We start from the raw sequence: 25,094 nt of genomic DNA, 5'->3' as shown, positions 1-25,094 counted from the left end.
CCAATTCTAATCTACTACTATCAATTCTTAATTTGGAAGATAAAAATTCTTATGATAATAATATAAATCATAATATTCAAACTATAAAAATTAAAGTAAGAAAGGCAAGTTAAAATAGGTTTAATGAATGCTAACAGAGATAAAACAAAAACAACTTAATTTACTAAATAAATTTCTAAACTTCAAAATTAAATTTATAAACGCTAAACAAAGTTTTGTGACGAAGAGTTCAAATTTAAGAAAGCATCCCTCTCCTTTACAATGAGCATATGGATTGTGAAGAAATCAAAATCATTTGAAAATATGTAAAAACTATTTTGTGCTAAGCAAGAGCAATCCTATTCTTTACCCTCTTCCGAGTGCAGAAAGAGATAAAGAACATTGACTAATCCAGAGTTTTGTCCCTAATTTTGTGATTAGGCTGGGAGGATCCCGACTGCCACTCCAAAGCTCCCACTCCCTAAGGGCTAACAATCAACCAATCTCGCATCAATTTCTAATCAACTGTACCAAATTTGAGATTTTAATCTGGACCAAATTGGGGAAAATCTTATGTTACCTTAAAATCTTTAATTCTACATCCAACAAAGTATATTTTCTTATTTATTTGCACCCAACTTCATGTATGACATGCTCTTCCATGAAATCGAATCTGGTTCTCCCCATGTTGTAGAAATCATAGCCCTTTCGGACCATATGTTTCTCAACACATTTTAAACTCTCAATTGGCCAAATCAAAATATAAATGAAGATCTGAGTTCAAAGCATCACAAATTATTGACATATAAAACTGTATAAGACAAAATCAATTCTTCACAAAACCAAATCTCATTATAGGGAGAAGGATAAAGAAGACTACTCAAAATTCATGAGAAAGTACTACAAAACACGAATTTCATTAATAAAAAAAAGTTTACAACATAAAGAATTAAAAGAACACAAGTTATCTTACAATCCTTTGCAAGAAAATCCCTAAAAGTTCTCTTTAGGTCTTTCCCTCTTTACGAGCACTCTCAATTCTCACTTAGAAATGTAATGACAAAGAAATCTCTTACCTTCCCACTCTTCTTACAACCTTTAAAGAAAATCTACAAGCCCTTGCTTCTCTATCTCACGCCACACACAAACACAAACTCACACTTACACCCATGCCCAAAACTCTTCACCCCAAAAACTCCTCTTCAAACCCTATACTTCTCTCTCTTTTATAAAAGACAGCCTCCTACTAAAAAGAATTCAAATTTCTCTCCAAAATTCTATCCAAAAGTCAACTCTTTTGAATTCAAAAAACATGTCCATTGATCCAAGAGACATATCCCTTCATAAGAGATCCTTCCAAAGTATCTAGATGCATTGAATCACTCCAAAGGGTGTTTAAAACAAGTGTCCCTTTGAAAATTCGCTCAAAATTCATCCCAAACCTCCTTAATCAACAAAAAATCATCCTTGGTGCATCTGGCACCAAATCTATTGCATCATGCACCAGTTCTCTAGATTTTGGAGCATCATGTGTTGGTTTGGCGCATCATGCGCCACCCTACAGTAGCTCCACTGTTTTTCTCCGTTTGGCTCCATTTTAGCTCTGTTTCAACCTGTTTCAGTTGTGTTTCGCTCCTAACAGATAAACCTACAAAATAAACATCAAAACAATATTTCTTTAAAGTGTAATTTTAGTAATTTTATTCAAAAATATGTGATAAATGTAAAGTAGATTAAGCATAGAAAGACATATTAAATTGTGCCAAGTCAGAATTTTCTTTCTTGCTCGTTTTTACTCCAAATTGCACCATTTTTGTTTCATTTTCTCCAAAAGCACATTTCTTGTATCTGAAACCAAAAATATGCAAAGTACCTTCCTTTAACGTGTAATATCATTAAAAATCATTAAAATTAAGCATAAAATAGATATGAAAAAGTAGTTAATTTTTAGGTGTATCAAAATCCCCCAAACTTAAATGTTATCTGCCCTCAAGTAACCCTTTTACTACATAAAAATATGACTTAGGTTAGAGATTAACTTATAACTTCTATACTTTAGTTTAATAATTAAAACAATAAAATTGAATAAAAATTCTTTACTAACTTAAATTCAAACTCTAAGTCTAAGAATACTTAGTAATAGAATTTAAGATTTCTGAATCTCTATTCATTTTAAGAATAACTGCAATTTGTCATATTAGGGATACTTAGAATATCCATGTAAAAATGAACTTCATCCTCACTTATTTTTCTTTTCTTTTCTTTTCTTTTCTTTTCTTTTCTTTTCTTTTCTTTTCTTTTCTTTTCTTTTCTTTTCTTTTCTTTTCTTTTCTTTTCTTTTCTTTTCTTTTCTTTTCTTTTCTTTTCTTTTCTTTTCTTTTTTTTTCTTTTAGGATCTTTTTAATTCTTTTTTTTCTTTTTCTTTTTCTTTTTCAAATGATGATTACTATATTTGGATAGCCTTTAATAATTTTGAACTTCACTATCCTCTTCTTAAAGTCAAAACTCCTTACCTTTCTTCAATTTATAAATTCATATTAGTTTATGATTTTTTATAAAGTTTCAATATTTTCTTCTTACATGAAACTCTAAAATTTTTAATACTTCAAAAATACAATTTTCTTTACTTTTAATAGAAAAACATAGTCTTATCTTTTCATACCAAATATCTTTAACTTTAGAATTGACCTTTGTTGTTAAAAAATTTTACCTAAATTTACCATAATATTTACAAACATAAATATAGTCACTTAAACTCTAATATCCAAGGTCATGTTAAATTAATTTTAAAAATATAGTTAATTGAGGACAAATAAAATTTAGTTTACTTCTATTTAAAAGAAAATTTTCTTCCTCCCAAACTTAAATTTTTAAATATTTTACACTTAATTTCATGAAAAGTAGCAAGAAGAAAAAGTAAAAGTTGAATCTACTAACTACTACAACATCCTATCAAATTCATATATGTGCATAATCCAGATAGAATGAATGTATGAGAAAGTAAATCTAGCTTAAAACATGCTTCAATAATATTAAACTAAAAGGAAGTATACTAACTTTAAAATTTATTTTTCTTCCTGCCCCCAAACTTGATTTTAAAAATGTATAACATTCAATAAAAAAAATATAAGCAGGAAGAAAAACAGTTCAGAAATTCCATCTATCACAAATATTTACAAGTATCAAGATGGAACAATATGCAATAGAAAGTAAGTCTAAACTAAAACATGCTCAATAAAATGGAAAGAAAGGTCTAAGCACAAGAGGTATGTGTGTGTGTGTTTTATCCAATTATTTTAATTATTGTAACACAAACACAAACACACATGATAAATGTCGTCAATTCTTCATTTAACTCATTATATCACACTATCTTACTTCCAATTTCTTAAGGAATAACTACACAAATATATTAGGTACTTATAAATGGTTTTATAGATTATAATCCCAAAGATAAGATTGTCCTTGATATATTGTTTCTTGAGCTCCGACACCAGGCATCATCATATCACTTAATTAAGCACCTTTAGCAGTTATAAGGATAGTGTAAATTCATCCACATGTTACTCATCAAATAGCTTAGATATTTCTATCAAATGAAAACAAACTCAGAGAAAATAAGTAACAAAATTGAGATGAAATTGTCACTGTTAAAATTCATAATGCCTCTTGTAAAATTCAAGTCCAGGAGAGATCTGAGTTATAGTGGACTCTTCAATCCAACTACTACAAGAGAATATATGAGTCTAGTCAGTAGAATATATGAGTCTAGTCATAATAAGAAGTTAAGGAATCACCTCCCTCATGACCCACAAAAATTAAATTAAACCACTAACAATCCAAACATCCACCTATCATCAATCAAACTAATCAATTCACCCTAAAGCAAACACAAAACAACACTAAAAATCGTAACTCTCAAGCACACTAAATCAAACCACAGTGATTACTATTGGTTGCCTCCCATAAAGTGTCTTGTTTAACACTGTCAGCCCAACAAATGATTTCACCTGGATCAAAATTTTGTCTAAGTAATCCTTGATCAATCACCCAATCTTTTCCAGATCTAAGGATTCCTAAAAAGTCCTTAAATTTAAATTTTAAATTTAAATTTTTCTTTCATAATTTTTCTTTCATCTCTTCCTTTTCAAATTGATTCATATCCTTGTTCCTCATATTTCTTTCTAGATCCAATATTCTTCTAATGATTTTTTCAATTTTCATATTAATATCATCCTTAAATTTTAAAAGGAATAGATCTTCATAAGATACTTCATGATCTCCAAAATTTTAGATTGGATTTTCTCTAGTTAATTCAAATTCTAGATCAAATTTTTCTAGGTTACTCTTTTGTTCAGGGTTGTCTTTCAATTCTTACCCTTGGAACTGAGTAAATGGTAGAGGTTGTCTTTCTATATTTATCTTAGTTAAGGAAATAGGTTTTTCTAATTCCTTAGGAATCTTTTCCATTAGTCTTTCAATCTCATCATCCTCATCTCTCAACTCAAAGTTCTTTTAAAACATATCCTAGAATTCTCTTCCAAATATTTGTTCGCTAATTTTAAATTGCTCATCATTAATCTCCTCAGGGTTTATCTCAGGGTCACTAGGTAAAATCTCTGAGGGATAACTGTTAACTGCATTAATAATCTGCCTAAGTTGGTATACTATATTCCTTATTAGGACCTCTTGATTTTCTAACTGTCTCGTCATTTGAATCACAATCTCTTCTAACATTAATTCCTTCACTTCATCCTATGAGTTAGAGTTAAATTGAGGAGGATTATTAATTGAGTTAATAATCTGCCCCAATTGGTTTTCCATTTTTCTTTTTGTGGTCTCTTTACCCTTCAGTTCACTCTCTATTTGAATAACAACCTCTTCTAATAAATCCTTCCCCTCATTTCGGAGGTTAAAGTCAAAATTATGAGGAAAATAAAGTTCAATATTTTAACAGTTATGATTATTCCAACTATATGTCCGATTAAATTGATTATCTTCCCAAAATTGGTCTTCTCCTCCAAAATTATTATTCCTATTAAAATTCAAATGATTTTTCCAACCTGGATTGTAATAATCGGAATATGAATTATGTGTCTCACGGTCAGTTTCAATCCATTGTCCAAATGAATTTTCCTCAATTATTGGGGTTCCTTGAGGATATATTTATATGCGTTAATCTAACTTCCTCTCAATATCTATAACCTGAGAAATTAAAATTGTAAGCATAACTTCTTGAAAATTTGTCACTCTCTTGGGGTTTACTCTTTAAAAGCTACTAGAATTATAATCTAAATCTGAATATTCATTATATTGTTGATCCACAATTTCAACATTAAATTCATGGAGTCTTTTCAAATCTCCCTCAAAAAGTTCTCTTCAAATCTGACTTGTAAAGTTCAAGGCCTGCAGCTCTTGAACTACGCATACAAATCTAAAGACTTAACTAATAGGATAGTAATCAAAACTATTTTTAGTTATTTGGATTTTTTTTAAAATAAACACACAATAATTAAACACGCTATATAATAATACTATAAATTTCAAATCTAAGTCTTACAGATTTAACTAAAATTCTCCTTAAGTTCTTACTAAAGCTTCCGCCGCAATGACGCCAAAAACTTGATGTACCCTTAGTGTGTGTTGTTTCTCTGAGTGTTTTATGTCAATTTAAATCCCAAGTATAGTGCCAAAAAACTTGACCTGTCCCGAAATTACATAGTAATTTAACTTTCAAAAATATGGCCAAAAACTTGACCTAGTTTATATTAAGTAGTTAATGTGCAAAATCAAAATACTTATAAAATATATGAAATAGTTCACACACTAGTTGTTCTACGCAAGTGCACGTATCGCTTCAAGTAATATAGAGTTTTCGTTAAAAACCCTAGTATCGATCACACAGAGAAGCGCAGTAAAAAATCTCTTAGTCTAATTCTAGTCTACTAAAATCAAGTCTTAGTTTAAAAGATGGAAATTCTTATGATAATAATATGAATCACAATATTCAAACTATAAAAGTTAAATTAAGAAAGACAAATTAAAATGGGTTTAATGAATGCTAACGTAAATAAAACAAAAAGAAATAAATTTACTAAACTAATTTCTAAACTTCAAAATTAAATTTACTACGATTAAACAAAGTTTTGTGATGAAGAGTTCAAATTTATGAAAGCATCCTTCCTCTTTACAATGAGTATATGGATTGTGAAGAAATTAAAATCATTTGAAAACATATAAAAATTGTTTCATGTGAAATAGGAGCAATCTTATTCTTTACCCTCTTCCAAGTGCATAAAGAACATTGACTAATCCAGAATTTGGTCCCTAATTATGTGGTTAGGCTGGGAGAAACAGACTGCCACTTTAGAGCTCCCACTACTCCCTCTCCTGAGGGCTAACAATCTCGCATCAGTTTCGATTCAACTGGACCAAATTGGGGATTTTAATCTGTTACCTTAAAATCTCCAATTTTGCATCAAACAGTATATTTCCCTATTTATTTGCACCCAACTTCATGGATGAAATACTCTCCCATGAAATGGAATGTGGTTCTCCCCATATTGTAGAAATCATAGCCTACACATTTTAACCTCTCAATTGTCCAAATCAAAAAGTAAATGAAGATTTGAGTTCAAAGCATCACAAATTATTGACATTTAAAAATGTATAAGACAAAATCAATTCTTCACAAAACCAAATCTCATTGTAGAGAAAAAGATAAAAAAGTCTACCCAGAATTCATGAGAAGGATACGACAAGTTTACAAAATAAATAAATAAAAGAACACAACTTATCTCACAATCTTTCTCAAGCAAATCCCTAGAAGTTCTCTACAAGTCTTTTACTCTTTACAAGTACTCTCAATTGTCTCTTAGAAGTGTAATGAAGAAGAAATCATTCACATTCCCTCTCCTCTTACAACCCTTCAAGAAAATTTACAAGCCCTTGCTTGTCTCTCTCATGCCACACACACACACGCACACACACACACACACCCATGCCCAAAACTCCTCAAGCCAAAAACTCCTCTTCAAGCCCTAGACTTCCCTTTCTTTTATAAAAGGCTGCCTCCCTCTAAAAAGAATTCAAAATTCCCTCCAAAATTCTATCCGAAAGTCAACTCTATTGAATTTAGAAGACATGTCCATTGATCCAAGATACATATCCCTTCATAAAAGAATCTTCCAAATCGTCTAGATGCATTAAATCACTCCAAGGGGTGTTTAAAACAAGTGTCCCTTTGAAAATTTGCCCAAAATTCGTCCAGAACCACCTAGAACCACAAAATGTCATCCCTAACGCATCTGACACCAAATCTAGCACATTATGCGCTAGTTCTCTAGATTTTGGTGCATCATGCGCCGGTTTGGCACATCATGCACCACCCTGCAGCATGTCCACCGTTTTGCTCCATTTCAGCTCTTTTTTGCCCTATTTCAATTGTTGTTTGCTTTTAATGGATAAACCTAGAAAATAAGCATGAAAACTACCTTTATTTAAAGTGTAATTTCATTCAAAAATATGTGAGAAATGTAAAGTAGATTGAGCGGAGAAAGACATATTGAAATGTGCGAAGTCAGAATTTTCTTTCTTGCTCATTTTTACTCTAAATTGCACCATTTTTACTTCATTTTCTCCAAAAGTTCATTTCTTGTTCCTAAAACCTTAAATGTGCAAAATACCTTCCTTTAAAGTGTAATATCATTAAAATTAAACATAAAATAGATATAAAAAAGTAGGTAATTTTTAGGCGTATCAATTATCTTCAACAATTGGTTTCTTCCTCCAAAATTGTCATTCCAATTAAAGTTGAAATGATTCTCTCAGCATGGGTTATAATAATCAGAAAAAGTATTGTGTTTGTCAAGGCTAGTCTCAAAATAGTTATTCTCATTCAATTGTCCAAATGAATTTTCCATAATAACTTGAGGTCCTTGAGGATAACTTTCTACGTATTGATTAAACTTTCTTGCAATATTGCAACCTAAGAAGTTAAATTAGTCAGTGTACCAGCTGCATAAAAATCCACTATCCTCTTGGGGTTTACCCTATCAAAGTTGCTAATTATATAATCCAAAATTGAATATTCATTATCTTGTTGATCCACCATTTCTACAATAAATTCATGGAGTCTTTATGATTCATAATCCTCCTAACAGTTCTCTCTAGTTCTGATTCATAAGGTTCATAGTCTGCAACTCCTAAACTATGCAAACAAATTTTAAGCCTTAACTAATAGAACAAATATCCAGTACTTTAAGCACTCAAAAATAGTTTTAGGTGACTAGTGTACAAAATGGATATGTTATAGAATCTAGAATTTAATTTATATTTCACAAACTAGGGGTTTTACTCAAGTGCATGTATCATCTTTAAAACCCAAAGTATCAATCCCACAGAGAAGTTGGGTAGGAAATCCCTTCGGCTAAGTTTTAGTCTACAATTATCAAGACTTAGTTTGGAATTTTTGATAAATTTGATTTTACTAAATTCACTGATTTACTCTAAATTTAAAGTTAACAAAATTAAATAAAAACCTAATATAAGGAGTCTGGTTAAACTTTGGAAAGTTATTTTATAATCAAAATCCATTTTCCCTTCCAATGTGATCATAATCAGTGTGGGAATCAATTATTTAGAGATTTAAATGTAGTTTTGTGCTAAATAGGTCCAATCTTATTCTTTACCCACTTTCGAGTGTGTAAAGAACATTGGCTAACCTAAAATTAAGTTTCTAAATCATTGGTTATGTTGGGTTGGTTCTAGCCTGTCACATCCAGATTACTCGCTACGACCATTATTATGAAATAACATATCCTTAAGCTCCAAACTCTAGATCAAATTGATTAATGCTCTAGCATGTCACCCTAGAATAACCAATTTATGTCCATCAAAATTTTTCTCCCTATCTATTTTCACTAACCAACGAGCTACCTTTTCAACCATTAGATTAATGTTATTCTTACTAGTTGAAGAGTACATATCCCTCCCGGGTCATTATGGATTCACAACAAATTTTAACATATCAATCGGTCAAATTGAATATGTTAATTAAGTACAAAATAATGAATCGTTACAAGTATGGAATAAGAGGAATCTTATACAATTCTAATCCTAAATTAGATTAATTCTCATTACAAGAAGAAAGAGTAACAAAAACTACTTACTAAGCATGGAGAAAACATATGGATTCTTATTGCAAATGACATTGAAATCACACAACTACATTGCAATAATTCAAAGCAATTAAAAAAAGAGTCCAAAACTTATCTTTTAAAAAGATTCAATTTCTCCTTGCATAACAAATAACAACCCCTTTCACTTTTCTCCAAAGTCCCAAAAGTCACCAACACTCCGAAAGACACTTTACCCCTTACACACACACACACACACAAGCGCGCGCGAGTGCGCCTCCTTTCTTCTTTTCTCCAAAGAACTCCTCTTGCACACCAAAAGACTCTCTTAAAAGAATGCATGAAATCCTCTAAGAGTCACTTCAGTTGCCCCTTCAAAATTTTTCCAAATTCATTAATTTTTTTTAAAAAAACCTTTTGTGGGGCATAGGCACCAGAATGTGGCACCATAGCGCCAAAACTGTCGCCTAGGCACCCGAATCTAATACCTAAGAGCTAGGTCATTTTTGCTCCCTTGCTCAAATTGCATCTTTTAGCCCCATTTTAGCTTGAATTCACTCCAAACATAAACCAAACCCATTTTAGCCTCTCTCTCCTTCTTCATCGTCCTCCTATGAAACTCCTCCTCTAACGAGCTCTCCTTCTTCTCCGGCTTTGTTCAAACCCCTCGTGTATGTTTTGATCTTTATTTTTTCTACTAATTTATGTATTTACTATTTTTAAATATGTGATTAAATAATTTGACTTGGTATTGGGTTTGAGCTGGACTTAGGTTAGCATAGAATCAACCTAATCCTAGCTAAACCCAAACCCAAATATGATTGATTTAACCCAAACCTAAATTCAACCTAATACGACCCAAACCCAAATACAACCCATTCCAAACCTAAAGCCAATTGAACCCAAACTGTACCAAACCAAACCTAATTTGACCCGAAATTAATTATCCAAACTGAACCCTACCTAACCTAAACCTAACCCAGTTCGACCCGAACACAGTTGAGCCCAAAATGAACCCAACAAAACCTAAATCCATCCCAGTTTGACCTGACCTGACTCGAAACCAACTAAACAAAAACTGAAACAAATTAAACCTAAACCTAATCCAGTCTGATTCAACTCAAGCTGAAACCAAATTGTATGGAACCAAACCTAAAACTATCTCATTTTGATTCAACCCAAACTAAATCCAACTGAAACATAAACTGATCCCAACCAATCCTAAACTTTATCCAACCTGATTTGAGTTAACATTAACTAATCTTGGCCATCCATAGCTAACCTTGGCCAACCTTAACTAAAAATCATATCTCACCCCAACCCAAGCTTAATTCTTATTAAGTCTAATTCATGTGTAGGGATTCATGTGTAGTGATTCATATGTAGCACTTCATATATAATAATTCATCTTTCATGTTCATAACATACCATGCTCAGTTTTTTATATGTGTAAAAAAAAAATAAATAAATGGATATGAAAAAATGAGGGGAATCACTTACATTCAGGTTCTCCCCATGAACACTTACTATGACCTAAAGTTGCAAAACTTCAAATACTAAGCACCAAATCTTAAGTACAAATTCAAACGAAGAACATCAACCTAGAAAACCATCTGCAAAATTTTAAAGTTAGGAAAAGCTTGATTTTCATATCAACTAACAAACCTAGAAGTTGAAACAAACCATGAAATAAATATTGAACTTCAAACAAAATTCTAAAGTCCATTAACATAAAGAAAGAAAACCAAACTTAGACAGATCTGACATGAACTCTAGACTAGCTAACATATACACAAGAACCAAGGATCATAGACATCTCAAGGTTAGTCTAAGTGCGTAAGCTTATCTTAGTTTAACAAGTATCCTAATTAGTGTTAAGGACTTGAACATAAGAAACAAACAACCTTAGCCCTTGAAACTAAAAGAAATGCCTTAGAATGAAGTAACTCATGGTTACCGACAAAAACATTTCTAACCTTCTTAAAACTAAACAACCCTCCACATGCCATGAAAAAGGTGTTTAAGGAGGATTTTTACTTATATGGATTGTTATAGTTCAAGGACACCAACACACCTAGAACGATGGAAAGTCATTGTCATCTTGACCAGGGGCATTATTCCTAACGTCTAGGTTAGTCCAACTATTTGGATTCCTTATAAAGTCTAGATGTGTTCTGAAATTAGGGTTTCACCTCTATCTAAAAATCCTTCGTTCCTAACTTTGTCCTTTATTTTAGAAATTCCTTCAAACTCAAAAAACTTCAAACCAATCTTTCTAGCTCGTGTTTTGAATTCACACCTCCAAACTTGAACTCTCATACCAAACTCACTTGATTTCATATCATCCAACTTGTTTTCAATCTTATCGATACCAATTAATTTCAAACTGTTCAATCACCAGTAACAATTTGATCCTTTGCATAGATCTTTCTCCCTGCATGGTTAAATCTCTTTATCTAGGCTTTTTTTTCTTGACACACTATCACAAAACTATAAGTTTCATCCTTTTGAGTTTAAGATTTCTAAACTTTAAACTTAAATCCCTCGTTACTTTTGAATTCTTAAATTTGAAAGTTCAACCTTGTAATATAACTAACTTAGATCATTATATTAATCAAAAGTTTTGTTTAGAGCTCAAGACTCTGAAGATTTAATTAACTATGAGGGTTTGCCCTTTTAGGGATAGTAGAGCCCAAAATAAAATAAATCTTATCTTACACCAGTAAGGTAAGGAAAAATTCCTACTCCGTAGATCTACGAAGCTTTTCATCATCTAAATGATTAGACCAATTTTTATATAGTATATCCTCCCCTCGAAATGGTTTATTATTTTTTTACAGGTTTTGCTCATTCATATAGAGAGAAGCCTTCCAAAGTTTAATGGTGGACACATCAACACAAATCTCCCTCCAATGGGCTTTACAGTTAGTTTGAATAACCATTTTTGGATTTACAATATTACTAAATACTTAAAAGTGAAATTCGTATTTGCATAGGTTCATGATGCTAAAGTTTTGTAAAGATAAATGTCAATTTTTGGTGTTTGGCATGTAAATACTTAAGAATTATGTGGTATATATATCTAAATTACTTTAACTTTTAGTTAATCATACCAATTTAAGTTTCTAATACCCAAACCTTTTTTGTATATTATTAGCACTCAAATATTTAACTTCACATAGAAAACATTATTATCAATTTTTTAAAGATAAAATAATGTTAAATTTAACCATCAAATATGTTAAAATAAAAATATTATAGGAAGCTTTAAATACCTGACACTGAATTCCTATATATTTACAAAGTTAACAACTAAGCTTCAATTACGAAGTCAAAGTGCTGCTATTTGAAACTTTGAGAGTCAACTGGGACAAATTGCTAACGTACTTAGCAATAGTCGTCTGGGAGCACTCAACACTACTGCACAAATTGGAACAAACTTAAGGTTAGCCAATGTTTTTTGCTAGCACCGAGAGGGGGCAAAGAGTAAGTATACTCATATTTGTCACAATATAATATTTTATATTTTTAGTCATTCCATTGCTACACGGATTAAGATCTTTTTAAAAGGGGAAAATCTTTTCTTAATAGTGAACTCTTTTAAACATTATTAGTATTTTAAACTTTGTTCTTACATTCTGCTTAAATTTATACTGCACATAAATTTAGTTTTAATCTTTTACAAATATTTTGACACCATTCTCATTCTCCTATCATTTTTATCTACCAATTTAGATAGATGTTTTTCTAAGTCATTATTAAAAAGTTTCAGCTTTTCATGTGAGTTTGATACTTGGGTTTTTAAAGAAAGTATTATATTACTCGGAACGATACGTATACTTGCGTAGTACCAATTTCTTCTCTAAATCAATTTAGTTATTCACATTAGCAGCTAAATATAATTTGAGCTAAGTTTTTGACAATCTTTTAGAATAAAAATATATGCGTAATTGCAGGTTCGGTCAACGAACTATAAGCTAGCCAACATAAACACATTAATCAAGGATCACACACACCCTTAGGTTAGTCTAAGTATAGAAGCCTAGGTTAGTTTAAAAATAATTCTAATTAGTTTTAAGGACTTGGACATAAGAAACAAACAACCTTACCCCCCTAAAATTAAAGGAAATATCCTAGTATGAAGTAACCCATGGTTACAGACAAAAACATTTCTACCACCTTAAAAGTAAAAAACCCTTCACATGTCATGACAATAGTATTTAAGGATGATTTCTAGTTATAAGGTTTGTTATTGTTTAAGGACACCAACACACCAAGATTGATGGAAAGTCATGGGCATCTTGACCAGGGGTGTTATTTGTAACATCTAAGTTAGTCCACATATTTGGATTACTTATATAGTCTAAGTGTGTTCCAAAATTAGTGTTTCACCTCCATCTAGAAATCCTTCCTACCCAACTTCAACCTTTAGTTTAGGAATTCCTTCAAACTAAAAAAACTTCAAACCAATCATTCAACTCGTGCTTCGATTTTAAACCTCCAAACTTGAACTCTCATACCAAACTCACTTCACTTCATCTCGTCCAACTTGTTTCCAATTCTTTTCAATCTTACCGATACTGATTAATTTCAAAATCCTCAATTGCCACTAAAAATTCAATCCTTTGGATAAACCTTCCTCCGTGGATGGTTAAATCTCGTTGTTTTAGCTTTTTCATGACACATTGTCATGGAACTGCAAGTCACATCCCTTTGAGTTTAATTCTTCCAAAAAATAAACTTGGATCCCCCGTCACATTTGACTTCTAAAAATTGAAAGTCCAACCTTGCAATATGGGTAATATAGGTCATTAAACTAATCAAGAGTTTTGTTTAGGGCCACGACTCTTAAGATTTAATTAACTATGAGGGTTTGCCCTTACAGGGATACTGGAGCTCAAAATAAAATAAATCTTATCTTACACCCATAAGTTAAGGAAAAAACCTTACTCCAAAGATTTTCTTCATTTGAATCAGACCCATTTTAATATAGCATTTCCTCCTCTCGGGGTGTTCTAATATTTTTTACAGCTCTTGCTCAGTCATTTAGAGAGAAGTCTTCCAAAGTTTTATGGTGGACATATGAACATAAAAATTTCCCTCCAATGGGCTTTACAATTATTTTGAATATCCATTTTTGAATGTACACCAGTACAAAATATTTAAAAGTGAAATTCATATTTTCATACGGTCATGACGCCAAAGTCTTATAAATATAAATGTTAAGTTTCTTACGTTTGGCGTGTAAATACTTTAAGAATTATGTGGTATGTATCTAATTTTTTTTTTTAAACTTTTAGTTAATTTATAGAAAAACCACCTAAATCCAACATATTTAAGTTTCTAATAAGTAAACCTTACCATTCAAATATTTAATATCACATAAAAACATTATTATTAATTTTTTAAAGATAAAATAATGTTAAATTTAACTATTAAATATGTTAATATAAAAAAAAAATTATAGGAAGCTTTAAATACCTGCCACAGAATTCCTATATATTTACAATTTTAACTAAGCTTCAATTTTTTACATTCCCACCATTGCCTTATATATATGCATGAAAAAATTAATTCACTTTTAAAAGCGAAAATAAAAGATTTGTGGTATAAATATAGAAATTAAAATTCAGATATTATAAATGTAACAAGATAAAAATTCGTTGGTATGTATGTAAATGCCCAAAAATTATATGATAAGTCATAAATAAATAAAAGTACTCCCTTGAAATAAAATCTCCGAAACTCTATCAAACCAACCATTTCTTCTTGTAGAATGACCATCGGTTGAATCGTCGTGCATCCTATGCCACGTAGATGCTGTTTCTCCTTTCGCCCATTAAATTTACGGCCTTGTTAAGTTCACCCTTCTCCCCATCCGCTAATCTCCTCCTCTTTCGGCTCTTCAACTCTTCTACTGCTGCCTCTCCATGGTTTCCACTCCTCCGTGCCGCCGCCATCTCAGGCGACCCCCACCTCCTCCTCCGCTCTCACGCTACCATCGTCACCTCCGGTGCCGGCTCCGACCGGTTCCTCTCAAACAATCTCATCACAGCTTACTCACGTTGCGGGTCTCTCACATTCGCCCGTCAACTATTCGACAGAATGCTGCACCGGGATTCCGTCACCTGGAACTCCCTTATTTCTGCATACGCACTCCACGGCCTGACCTCCGATGGTATAGCTGTCTTCAATCTCATGCTTTGCTCGAGTGTGCCGCCTACTCATCTAACCCTTACTCCCCTCCTTAAGCTTTGCTCGGGTTCACGGGACCTGCTCCCTATATTGCAGTCCATTCATGGTTATTCTGCTAGGATTGGCTTGGACTCGGATGCGCTGGTTTCAAGCGCTTTGGTCGGTTCTTATTCCAAAGTTGGATTTTTGGATTATGCCCGTTATCTGTTCGATAGAATGGCAGATAGAGATGTTGTGCTCTGGAATGTGATGATTAAGGGGTATGCTCAAATGGGCTTAGCAAAAGATTCATTTTCTTTGTTTGCCAAGCTACATGGGAGCTGTGATCTTCGTCCAGATGCCATCAGTGTCCACTGCACCCTGATGGGCATGGTGTCCGGCAATAGGTTTGAGCAAGTGCAGGCTTATGGGATTAAATCCTCCCTTTTTGATGAAAAGTATGATGTAATAGCATGGAATAAGATCATGTCTGACTACGCCAAGGCTGGCAATGATGGTGCAGTGTATTGCTTTTTAGAGATGAAGAGGCGTGATGTGAAATATGATCATGTATCACTTGTTATTGTTCTAAGTTCCATTACATTACAAGAGTCTTCTGATGTTGGTGGACAGATTCATGCTTTGGCAATAAAGTCTGGATTTTGTTTGGATGTCTCTGTTATGAATAATCTTGTCAATATGTACTCCAAGATGGGCAATTTTAAATATGCTATGAAAGTGTTTGATGAGATCGATGATTTGGATTTAATTTCATGGAATTCATTGATCTCTGGTGCTGCACAGAATTGTTTGTCAGAAATATCAGTCGAGATCTTCATGGATATGTCTAAGTGTGGCATTCTTGCTGATCCGTTTACTTTGGCAAGTATTTTACAGGCAAGCGTAGCATTAACCCAAGCCTCATCTTTACATGAACAGATTCATGCCCTTGCAATCAGAATGTGTCTGCTTGATGATATATTTGTATTGACGGCTTTAATTGATGCTTATGCAAAGAAGGGATTTGTGGTAGAGGCAGAGTCCATTTTCAATGACATGGACTGCTTTGATTTAACTTCCTTCAATGCTCTTCTTACTGGTTATATAACAAACAATGCCAGTCACAAAGCCTTGCATCTTCTCTCTTCCTCACATAAAAGTGGCGAGAGATCCGATCATTTCACTTTAGCTACCATCCTGAAGGCTTGTAGCAGTTTAGTTTATGTAGAATGCGGCAAACAAGTTCATTCCTATTCAATAAAGCTTGGTTTTGACTCCGACTTGTGTTTAAGTAGCGGGTTAGTGGATATGTATGTCAAGTGTGGCAATGTTAAAGATGCTTCTGCCGTTTTTGAAGACATATCTGGACCTGATAATGTTGCTTGGACAGCAATAATTTCTGGCTGTGTGGAGAATGGTGATGAGGACCAAGCTCTTCAGTTTTATCTTCTGATGAGGCGGTCTAGGGCACTGCCTGATGAATTCACCGTGGCCTCGTTATTCAAAGCTTGTTCTTGCCTGTCTGTTATGGGTCTGGGAAAACAAATCCATTCGGATGCAATCAAATTAAACTGTGCATGTGATTCTTTTGTTAGCACTTCCGTCTTGGACATGTATGCAAAGTGTGGTAATATAGATGACTGTTTTCTTTTATTTAACAGGATGAACTCAAAAAGTACAGCTACATGGAATGCCATGATATTGGGTTTTGCTCAGCATGGAGAAGGAAATGCTGCCCTCAACCTTTTCAAAAGAATGGAGTTGGATGGAATAAAACCTGATAAAATTACCTTCATTGGCGCCATTTCTGCTTGCAGCCATGCAGGCCTGGTTTCAGAGGCATATAACTATTTCAAAACAATGAGCAGAGATTATGGCATCAAGCCAGAAGTAGAGCACTATTCTTGTTTAGTAGATGTGCTTGGGCGAGCTGGGCTGCTCATTGAAGCAGAAGAAGTCATCAAGAAAATGCCTTTTGAACCTTCAGCATCTATGCTGAGGGCTTTGCTTGGTGCCTGCAGAATCAGGGGCAACAAAGAAATAGGACAACGGGTGGCTACGAATCTACTGGAATTGGACCCAAGTGACGCTTCTGCTTATGTTCTTCTATCCAATCTGTATGCTTCTGCCAACCAATGGGATGAAGTGAATGCTGCAAGGAATAACATGAAGAGAAGAAATGTGAAGAAGGACCCTGGATATAGTTGGATTGAGGAGAAACAAAAAGTGCATTTATTCGTAGTTGATGATAGATCCCACCCCGAAGCAGCTGCTATATATGATGAACTTGAGGATTTGATGCAAAGGATAAAGGATGAGGGTTATGTTCCTGATACTGAGTTTGTGCTTTTGGATGTTGAAGAAGAGGAAAAAGAACGCTCCCTTTATTATCACAGCGAGAAGTTGGCAATTGCTTATGGTCTCATCAGCACGCCCCCACCACTGACAATTCGTGTAATAAAGAATCTTCGTGTCTGTGGTGACTGCCATAATGCCATCAAGTATATGTCAAAAGTTACTGGGCGGGAGATTGTATTGAGGGATGCAAATCGCTTCCATTGTTTTCGAGGTGGGGTGTGTACATGTGGTGATTATTGGTAGTGACAACCGACCCTTTTTCTTTTTGGATATATAAAGTAATGACACCTTTTTTTTTACCCCTTTTTCTTTTTGGATATATAAAGTAATGACACCTTTTTTTTTTACTACACCTTTTTTTTTACTATATATATATTAAATTAAGTTTTGATGCGTCTTTTATTATTTATTTATTATTTTATTTGAAGATTTATGTTGTTTTCTAATATTGTATAAAAAAAATGCAAGAGTTCCTTTTGTTTTTTTTTTTGTTTAGAGATAGAGGTAAAATTAATTTAAATTAAAAAAAAAATCTTTCAGAGATATGATATCTATGTCGTTGGAGGTGAATGAGTTCATGCTAACGTAAATTTTTAAAAAAAAATGTTTCAGCGAGATGATATCTGTTGTTGGAGGTCAATGAGTTCATATTAAGGTGAAGACTATCACGGAGAGAGATTGATGTTAGCAAAATCATGCTAAAAGAGGGATGGAGATTGTTGGAGGTCAATGAGTTCATATTAAGGTGAAGACTACCACGGAGCTAAAAGAGGGATGGAGATTTGAGGTAATGTTCGTGTGGAGGTCATGAAGGTCATATTGGCATGCCGCTCGGGTCTCACGAAGGAGCTCATGGGTTTGGTGGGTACGGCGGACGTTACATGTGGGTGTTTGCTTACTACAAAAATTTCTAAATTAAACTATATTTAAATGAATATTTTAAATTAAACATTAAGATTTAAATCTTGGCCTTACTTCAGACATTCTAAGAATGTGTGACTAAGATTATCAAAATGACTAGTTCGTGAACAACTCGTGTTTGGCTAGTTAAGCAAACGAGACGAACACAAACATATTTTTTGAGCTCGATGTATAAACGAGCCAGACTTGAACAGTGGTATTTTTTAAACTTGGGTTTACTCAAGCTCGGCTCATTTACACCCCTAGTCTTAAGTGAGGCACAAGCTAAAAACATATTTTTTGAGCTCGATGTATAAACGAGCCAAACTTGAACAGTGGTATTTTTTAAACTTGGGTTCACTCAAGCTCGGCTCATTTACACCCCTACTCTTAAGTGAGGCACAAGCTAGCCTTAGGCATCACTAAATGGGCGCTTACTTTCTGGCTTCTATGTCTTAGCTGGTATGAACCCATGCTTGGGCGCCTAAGCGCTGCCTGGCAGTTGCCTAGGCACTTCTCCTACACTTAGCACCAATCTCCTTCATATCATTTCCCATAAGCCTTCTTACCTACATCCTGCAAATTACATCGCAAACACCATCTAATAATGTAAAATTAACATAAAATTAGATTAAAACCAAAAAAATAAAATCACATTTCAAATACACATCATATTCTCCAAAATTATAAGTTATTTGTTCTAAAGTAATTTTATATCTAAAATTAGAACGAATTGAACAATTTAGTAGCTTTCATTTTAAGAATTACTTATTATTAAAAAATTTCATATAATTAAATATAAACATGCAAATATTATTAAAGAACCGGGTTTCTATTAATTCATAATAATTTACCATTTCGTAAATTGTCATTCCCAAGCATAAAGAAATCTAAAACACTTAATTCAATTTGGCTTAAATAAATTCATTAATCAAAGAAAGATAACTCAAATCAAACGGAATTAACAATAAAATTTCTCCAATGTTCATTAATTTTCTCTCGAGTGTATTATTAGAGAATCTTAGGAAGTTTTTAAGTTTCACAAACTCAAAAAACAATTAGACCAAATTGTTTTTCTATATATGATTAACCTCAAGCTTCTTCTCAAAGAAAGTAATTTTTCTCTCTTTTTTTTTTTTACTATTTTTCTTTTTTTTTAGTGAGAATTATTATATCTTGTTAAACATGTATTTTTTGGCTTATTTTGAATATCTAATGTCTCCCAAGTGTATTACCCTTAATTACTTTCTTAGCATGTATTCAAAGAAATATTATAATTCATCTAAAAGTTATGTTGCAGTTATAGCATTTGAATTGAGAAGCATGGACTTAAATATCTCTGATTAATTAGTTATATCTAAAGTGTGTCTTTCTCAACTGTTTAAGACTTCTTAAACTATGAGCAAGAAAAATTAGAAAAAGATGTTAAATTACTGTTAAATTAACTTTGAAACCAATTTTTTACTAGTTGCATTACTTTTTAAGTTATTATATAAATATTATTGAATTGTAAGGTATCCTAATATGATTTACTAGTATAAGGCAACATTCAAAGTTTAGATATATAAATTACTTTTAGGGAGTTGCCTATGTGAAATTTTCCCCTCAAACTTACTTCAAAGTTGCATATGATACACGAGGAAGTTCACAGTAGATTCAAGAAATACCATCTATAAATAGGGAATTTACTCAAATACTAGCATTAATACAAAAAAAAAATTAATATCACATGAAAGTACCATGAAAATCGCTTCTAAATAACAAATAATAAGGTAAACAAATAATAAAATAACATTTAATAAGGCATTTAGAAATCACAATCCTACAAAACACATAAGTCTCTACATAGTACATGTAACACATCATATCACACATAAAAGTATATCGCATATCATACCATATATGTATGTCTGCAAAGTACAACAAGAGAAATTATTGTCCATAAAAACAACAACCCAGAAATCAGTACAACAACACCTTAAAACAAAAAAAGAAAAAAAGAAAAAAAAACATCAAAAATATTCTAAGCAAATGTACTCCTCATCATCCTTATCGTCATCCTCCTCCATTGACCTGATGATATCATCATAAAGCTTAAAAGGTGAAGGAGTAGGATATGCTACAGGATGTTGCACCATGTCCATTAGTTATGCCGATGCATCTCTTGCTTCGCATCATGATATTGGGATAAATTGTCATAATGAAACTTATGCTACTAGATGTAGTGGTGTTTGCTCAACAAGATCATGAAACTCTCACTGCATAATACATGAATTTTGGGAAAGAGTTTCAAGGTGCTCCAAAATCGAGGTAATAGGTGTTGTAGGTTGAGAACGAGATGGAGTAGGTCTAAATGAACTCTCGCCTCTCTCAAAGGATGTCCTATCATATTTCTCAATACTCTACTTTGAAGTGGGTTTAAGTGGGTGCAATTTCTCTTCCTAACTCTCAAATCCAACTCGTTCCTTCAAATAAAGAGCAAAAATTCACTGAAGGATGTCCCAGTCCAATCAATAGTAGTCGCACCTTTAAGGATATTATATATAAAATTGTTGATCATACTAATATAGACTTCTCCTTCTATACATAAAGTATTTAAAAAATTCTATCTCTTGTCACCTCACTCATACATGTGGAAGGCATGAGTTTGGCATAAGTACAAAAATACCAAGTTATAGGCTCATCATTCTAAACAAGGCAGAAAAATTAATTTTTCTATCATAATGAATCATCCATACACCATGATTGTCAGTCATAAATTCTATGCTTTAAATTAGGTCAGAATTTGATAACAAAAAATTTGAATAAAAATCATTTAAAATATCAGGAAGATCAAAGAGTGAACTGATTTTTGTAGAACTGTAATGTACCTTCTTTCCTCTCATCAATACCTTCCCCCCATTTTGATGTTTAAAAATATCATAAAATTTTCTCATTATAGGAATTACTTCCACCCCCCTAGTTTCATTAAATAATTTCTCTCAATCTCTTTTTGTGATCACACTTTCCAACTTACCTGTTGGTTCAATAAACTCCCTCTCTAAAATGAAATTCTTTGATACCCAAAAAGTTATTATATATTTGGATGTAACATTAACAAACTTTTTGGTATCAAATGATGTTTTCATTTAACTACACTTAGTCTTAGATGCCATCAAGCAAGGAAGGTGGGGGTATTGAGATGAGAAAAAAAGGATATATTTAATAAGAAAAAGAAATTTACTAATAATGAAATAGTTGCACTCAGTGAAGAGTGTAGCACAAGAATTTAGAAAAAGCATCTTGAAAAACTCGAAGATCCTAATAGTTTTACTATTCCTTGTGCTATTGGCAAAAGATTTCCTAGAAAATATTTATGTGATTTGGGAGACAGTATTAATCTCATGCCTCTATCACCTACTACTGTAACTCTTCAGTCAGCTGGTCATTTGATTACCAATCCTAAAGAAGTTATAGAAGATGTTTTGGTAAAGATTGATAAATTGCATAGAAAGGAAAATTTACGATGAGAGTTAGCGATTAAGAACACATTTAATATTACAAAGTCAATTTGATATCCAGCAAAAGGAAGAGTGAATGAATGTTTTAGAATGGAAATTAATGATTATTTAAGCAATGAATATTTCATAGAGACATATGAAAAGAAAATTGAAGGAGAATATTTGGAGTATGAGAATGAGGATATAATTCAAGATGAATCTATGGAAGTGAGTAATGAAAAATTGAATTATGTTCAGGAACAATTTATATTGCTAGATCCTGCAAATGATAAAAAAAATTTGATTTCTTCAATTGTAAAACCTCCTGAACTAGAAGTGAAAACACTTCTTACACATTTAAAATATGCATTTTTAGGAGATTTATCCACATTACCTGTTATTATATCCTCAGAATTAACTGAAGCACAAGACCAAAAATTACTGGAAACTTTAAGAAGATATAAGAAAGCTATTAGATGGACGTTATCTGATATTAAGTGAATTAGTCCTTCAATTTGTATGCACAAAATTTTATTGGAAGAACTTCATGACCCAAAAGGTGATCCTCGAAGGAGATTAAACCCGATGATGAAAGAAGTTGTTAAGAAAGAAATTTTAAAATGGTTAGAAGCAGGAATAATATATCCTATTTCAGACAGTGCTTGGGTAAGTCCAATTCACTGTATTCCTAAGAAAGGTTGTGTGACTGTTGTGACAAATGAGAATAATGAATTAATACCAACAAGCCAAGTCACTAGTTGGTGAATCTGCATTGATTATAGAAAACTAAATTCCACCACCAGGAAAGATCACTTTCTTTTACTCTTTATGGACAAAATGTTGGATACGCTAGCTGAGCACAGATATTTTTGTTTTTAAGATGGATATACTGGTTATCATAAAAAAATAATTACTTTAGGGGATCAATTGAAGACAACATTTAGTAGGCCTTATGTTACTTTTGCTTTTTGACAAATGTCCTTTGGTTTATGTAATGCACCTACAAAAGTTCAAAGATTTATGATGTCAGTTTTTAGTGATCTAATTGAAAAAAGAGAAAAAAGTCTTTATGGATGATTTTTTTGTGTTTGGAACTTCATTTGAAATATGTATAAATCATTTAAAGAAAGTTTTAGAACGATGTGAAAAGATGAATTTAGTATTAAAATGAGAAAAATGTCAATTTATGGTTGTAGAAGAAATTGTACTTAGGCATAAAATTTTTGAAAATGTCATAGAAGTAGATTCGACAAAAATTCAAGATATAGCTAACCTACCTCACCCTACTATTGTATAAGAAATTAGGAATTTTTTAGGACATGTTGATTTTTACAGTTGGTATATTAAAGATTTTTCAAAAATTACAAAGCCTTTATGCCAACTTTTAGAAAAAGATACAAAATTTGATTTTATTCAAGAATTCCATGATGCCTTTAAGACATTGAAAGAAAAATTAATCACTACTCCTATAATTGTTTCACCTGATTGGGAGAAACTATTCGAACTAATGTGTGTTGCAAGTAATTATGCAATTGGAACTGTTTTAGGGCAGAGATATTACAAAAATTTTTAAAATATATATTATGCTAGTAAAACTATCAAAGATGCTCAAAATAATTATACCACTACTGAAAGAGAGTTATTAGTCATTTTTTATGCTTTTGATAAGTTTAGGTCATATCTAGTTGGAGCTAAATGTGTTGTGCCTACATACCACTCTGCTATAAAATATTTGATGCAAAAGAAGGATGCAAAATAAAGATTAATTAGATGGGTAATTCTGATGCAAGAATTTGATTTTATGGTAGTAGATAAGAAATAAATTGATAATGAAATAGTTGATTATTTATCTGGGTTGGAACAGAAAGAAAAATTTGATCTTGAAAGAGAAATTAATGAAAATTTTCCTACTGAACAAATTCATAATGTTAATGAATGGGAAATACCGTGGTATGCTGATATTGTGAACTACATTGTTAGTGGTATTTCACCATTTGAACTGACAAATAAATAAGATAAAATATTTATTCATGATGCAAAATTTTACTTTTGGGATAACCCATATTTGTACAAACAATGCAAATATTTAGTTATGCGGACATGTGTGCTGGTGCGCAAAAAATATATGCATTTTTAAACCTATTTTTTATACTCATTTTTGGTGATATTACACTTTAAAGGAAGGTATTTTGAATTTTTGGCTTCAGGTACAAGAAATGGACTTCTGGTGAAAAAAAAGCAAAAATGGTGAACTTTGGAGCTAAAACGAGCAAGAAAGAAAATTTTGGCCTGACACATTTCGATATGTCTTTCTATGCTTAATCTACTTCTCACTTTTAATCTACTTCTTCTACTTCTCACTTTTCACATGTTTTTGAATGAAATTACACTTTGAAGAAAGTTTTTTTTTTCATGCTTATTTTGCAGTTCTATTTGTTAGGAACAAAACACAACTGAAACAGGGCAAAACGAGCTGAAATGAAGCCAAACGGATCGAAACAGTGGAGCTGCTGCAAACCAGTGGTGACGGCATCCGAGCCCAGAGAAGCAAAGAAAAATGGTGCTGAAAGCACCCTGACCGGAGCCGACAGGGTCCAGGATAATTATGGACGGATTTTTGGCAGTTTTTGATGTATTAGAAGGCTCCCAAGTGAGTCAAACACCCCATAAAGTGATTCAATACATCTAGGCACTTCGAAAGGCTCTTAAATGAAGGGATGTGTCTTATAGAGTTAATGAGTGATTTTTAAATGAAGAGATGTGTCTCTTGTAGTGATTCAATGAATCTAGACACTTGGAGTGAAGAGATGTGTCTCTTGAAGTGAAGGGGTGTGTCTCTTGAGAAAAAAAAGGGATTTTGCGCGTCTTTAAAAGAGAGGGACTGGCGCCTCTTATATATGGGTGTGTGCATGTGTGTGTGTAAGTGTAGAGTAAAGTCTTGTTTGTGGAGAGGATTTTCTTGAAGAATTGTAAAAGGAGAGAGAAGGTGAGAGGTTTTTTCTCTATTACATTTCTAAGAGAGATTTCAGTGTTAATTGCGAAGAAATAAAGTGGTTTAAGGGAACTT

At 32.4% G+C, this 25,094-nt stretch overlaps 1 protein-coding gene across 1 annotated transcript; it reads left to right on the top strand.

The window, feature by feature from the left end:
• Window positions 1-14,847: 14,847 nt before the first annotated feature.
• On the top strand, window positions 14,848-17,928 carry LOC110034013 (pentatricopeptide repeat-containing protein At4g33170). Its single transcript, XM_020738241.1, has one exon. It carries the CDS (start codon window positions 14,934-14,936, stop codon window positions 17,889-17,891), a length of 2,958 nt encoding a protein of 985 aa, XP_020593900.1. The 5' UTR covers window positions 14,848-14,933; the 3' UTR covers window positions 17,892-17,928.
• Window positions 17,929-25,094: the final 7,166 nt, after the last annotated feature.

The sequence above is a fragment of the Phalaenopsis equestris genome, unplaced genomic scaffold, assembly GCF_001263595.1.
Source record: "Phalaenopsis equestris unplaced genomic scaffold, ASM126359v1 Scaffold001326, whole genome shotgun sequence".
Lineage (NCBI taxonomy): Eukaryota > Viridiplantae > Streptophyta > Magnoliopsida > Asparagales > Orchidaceae > Phalaenopsis > Phalaenopsis equestris.
The sequence above is the reverse complement of the archived record's forward strand: the minus strand, read 5'-3'. Positions and strand labels throughout refer to the sequence as shown.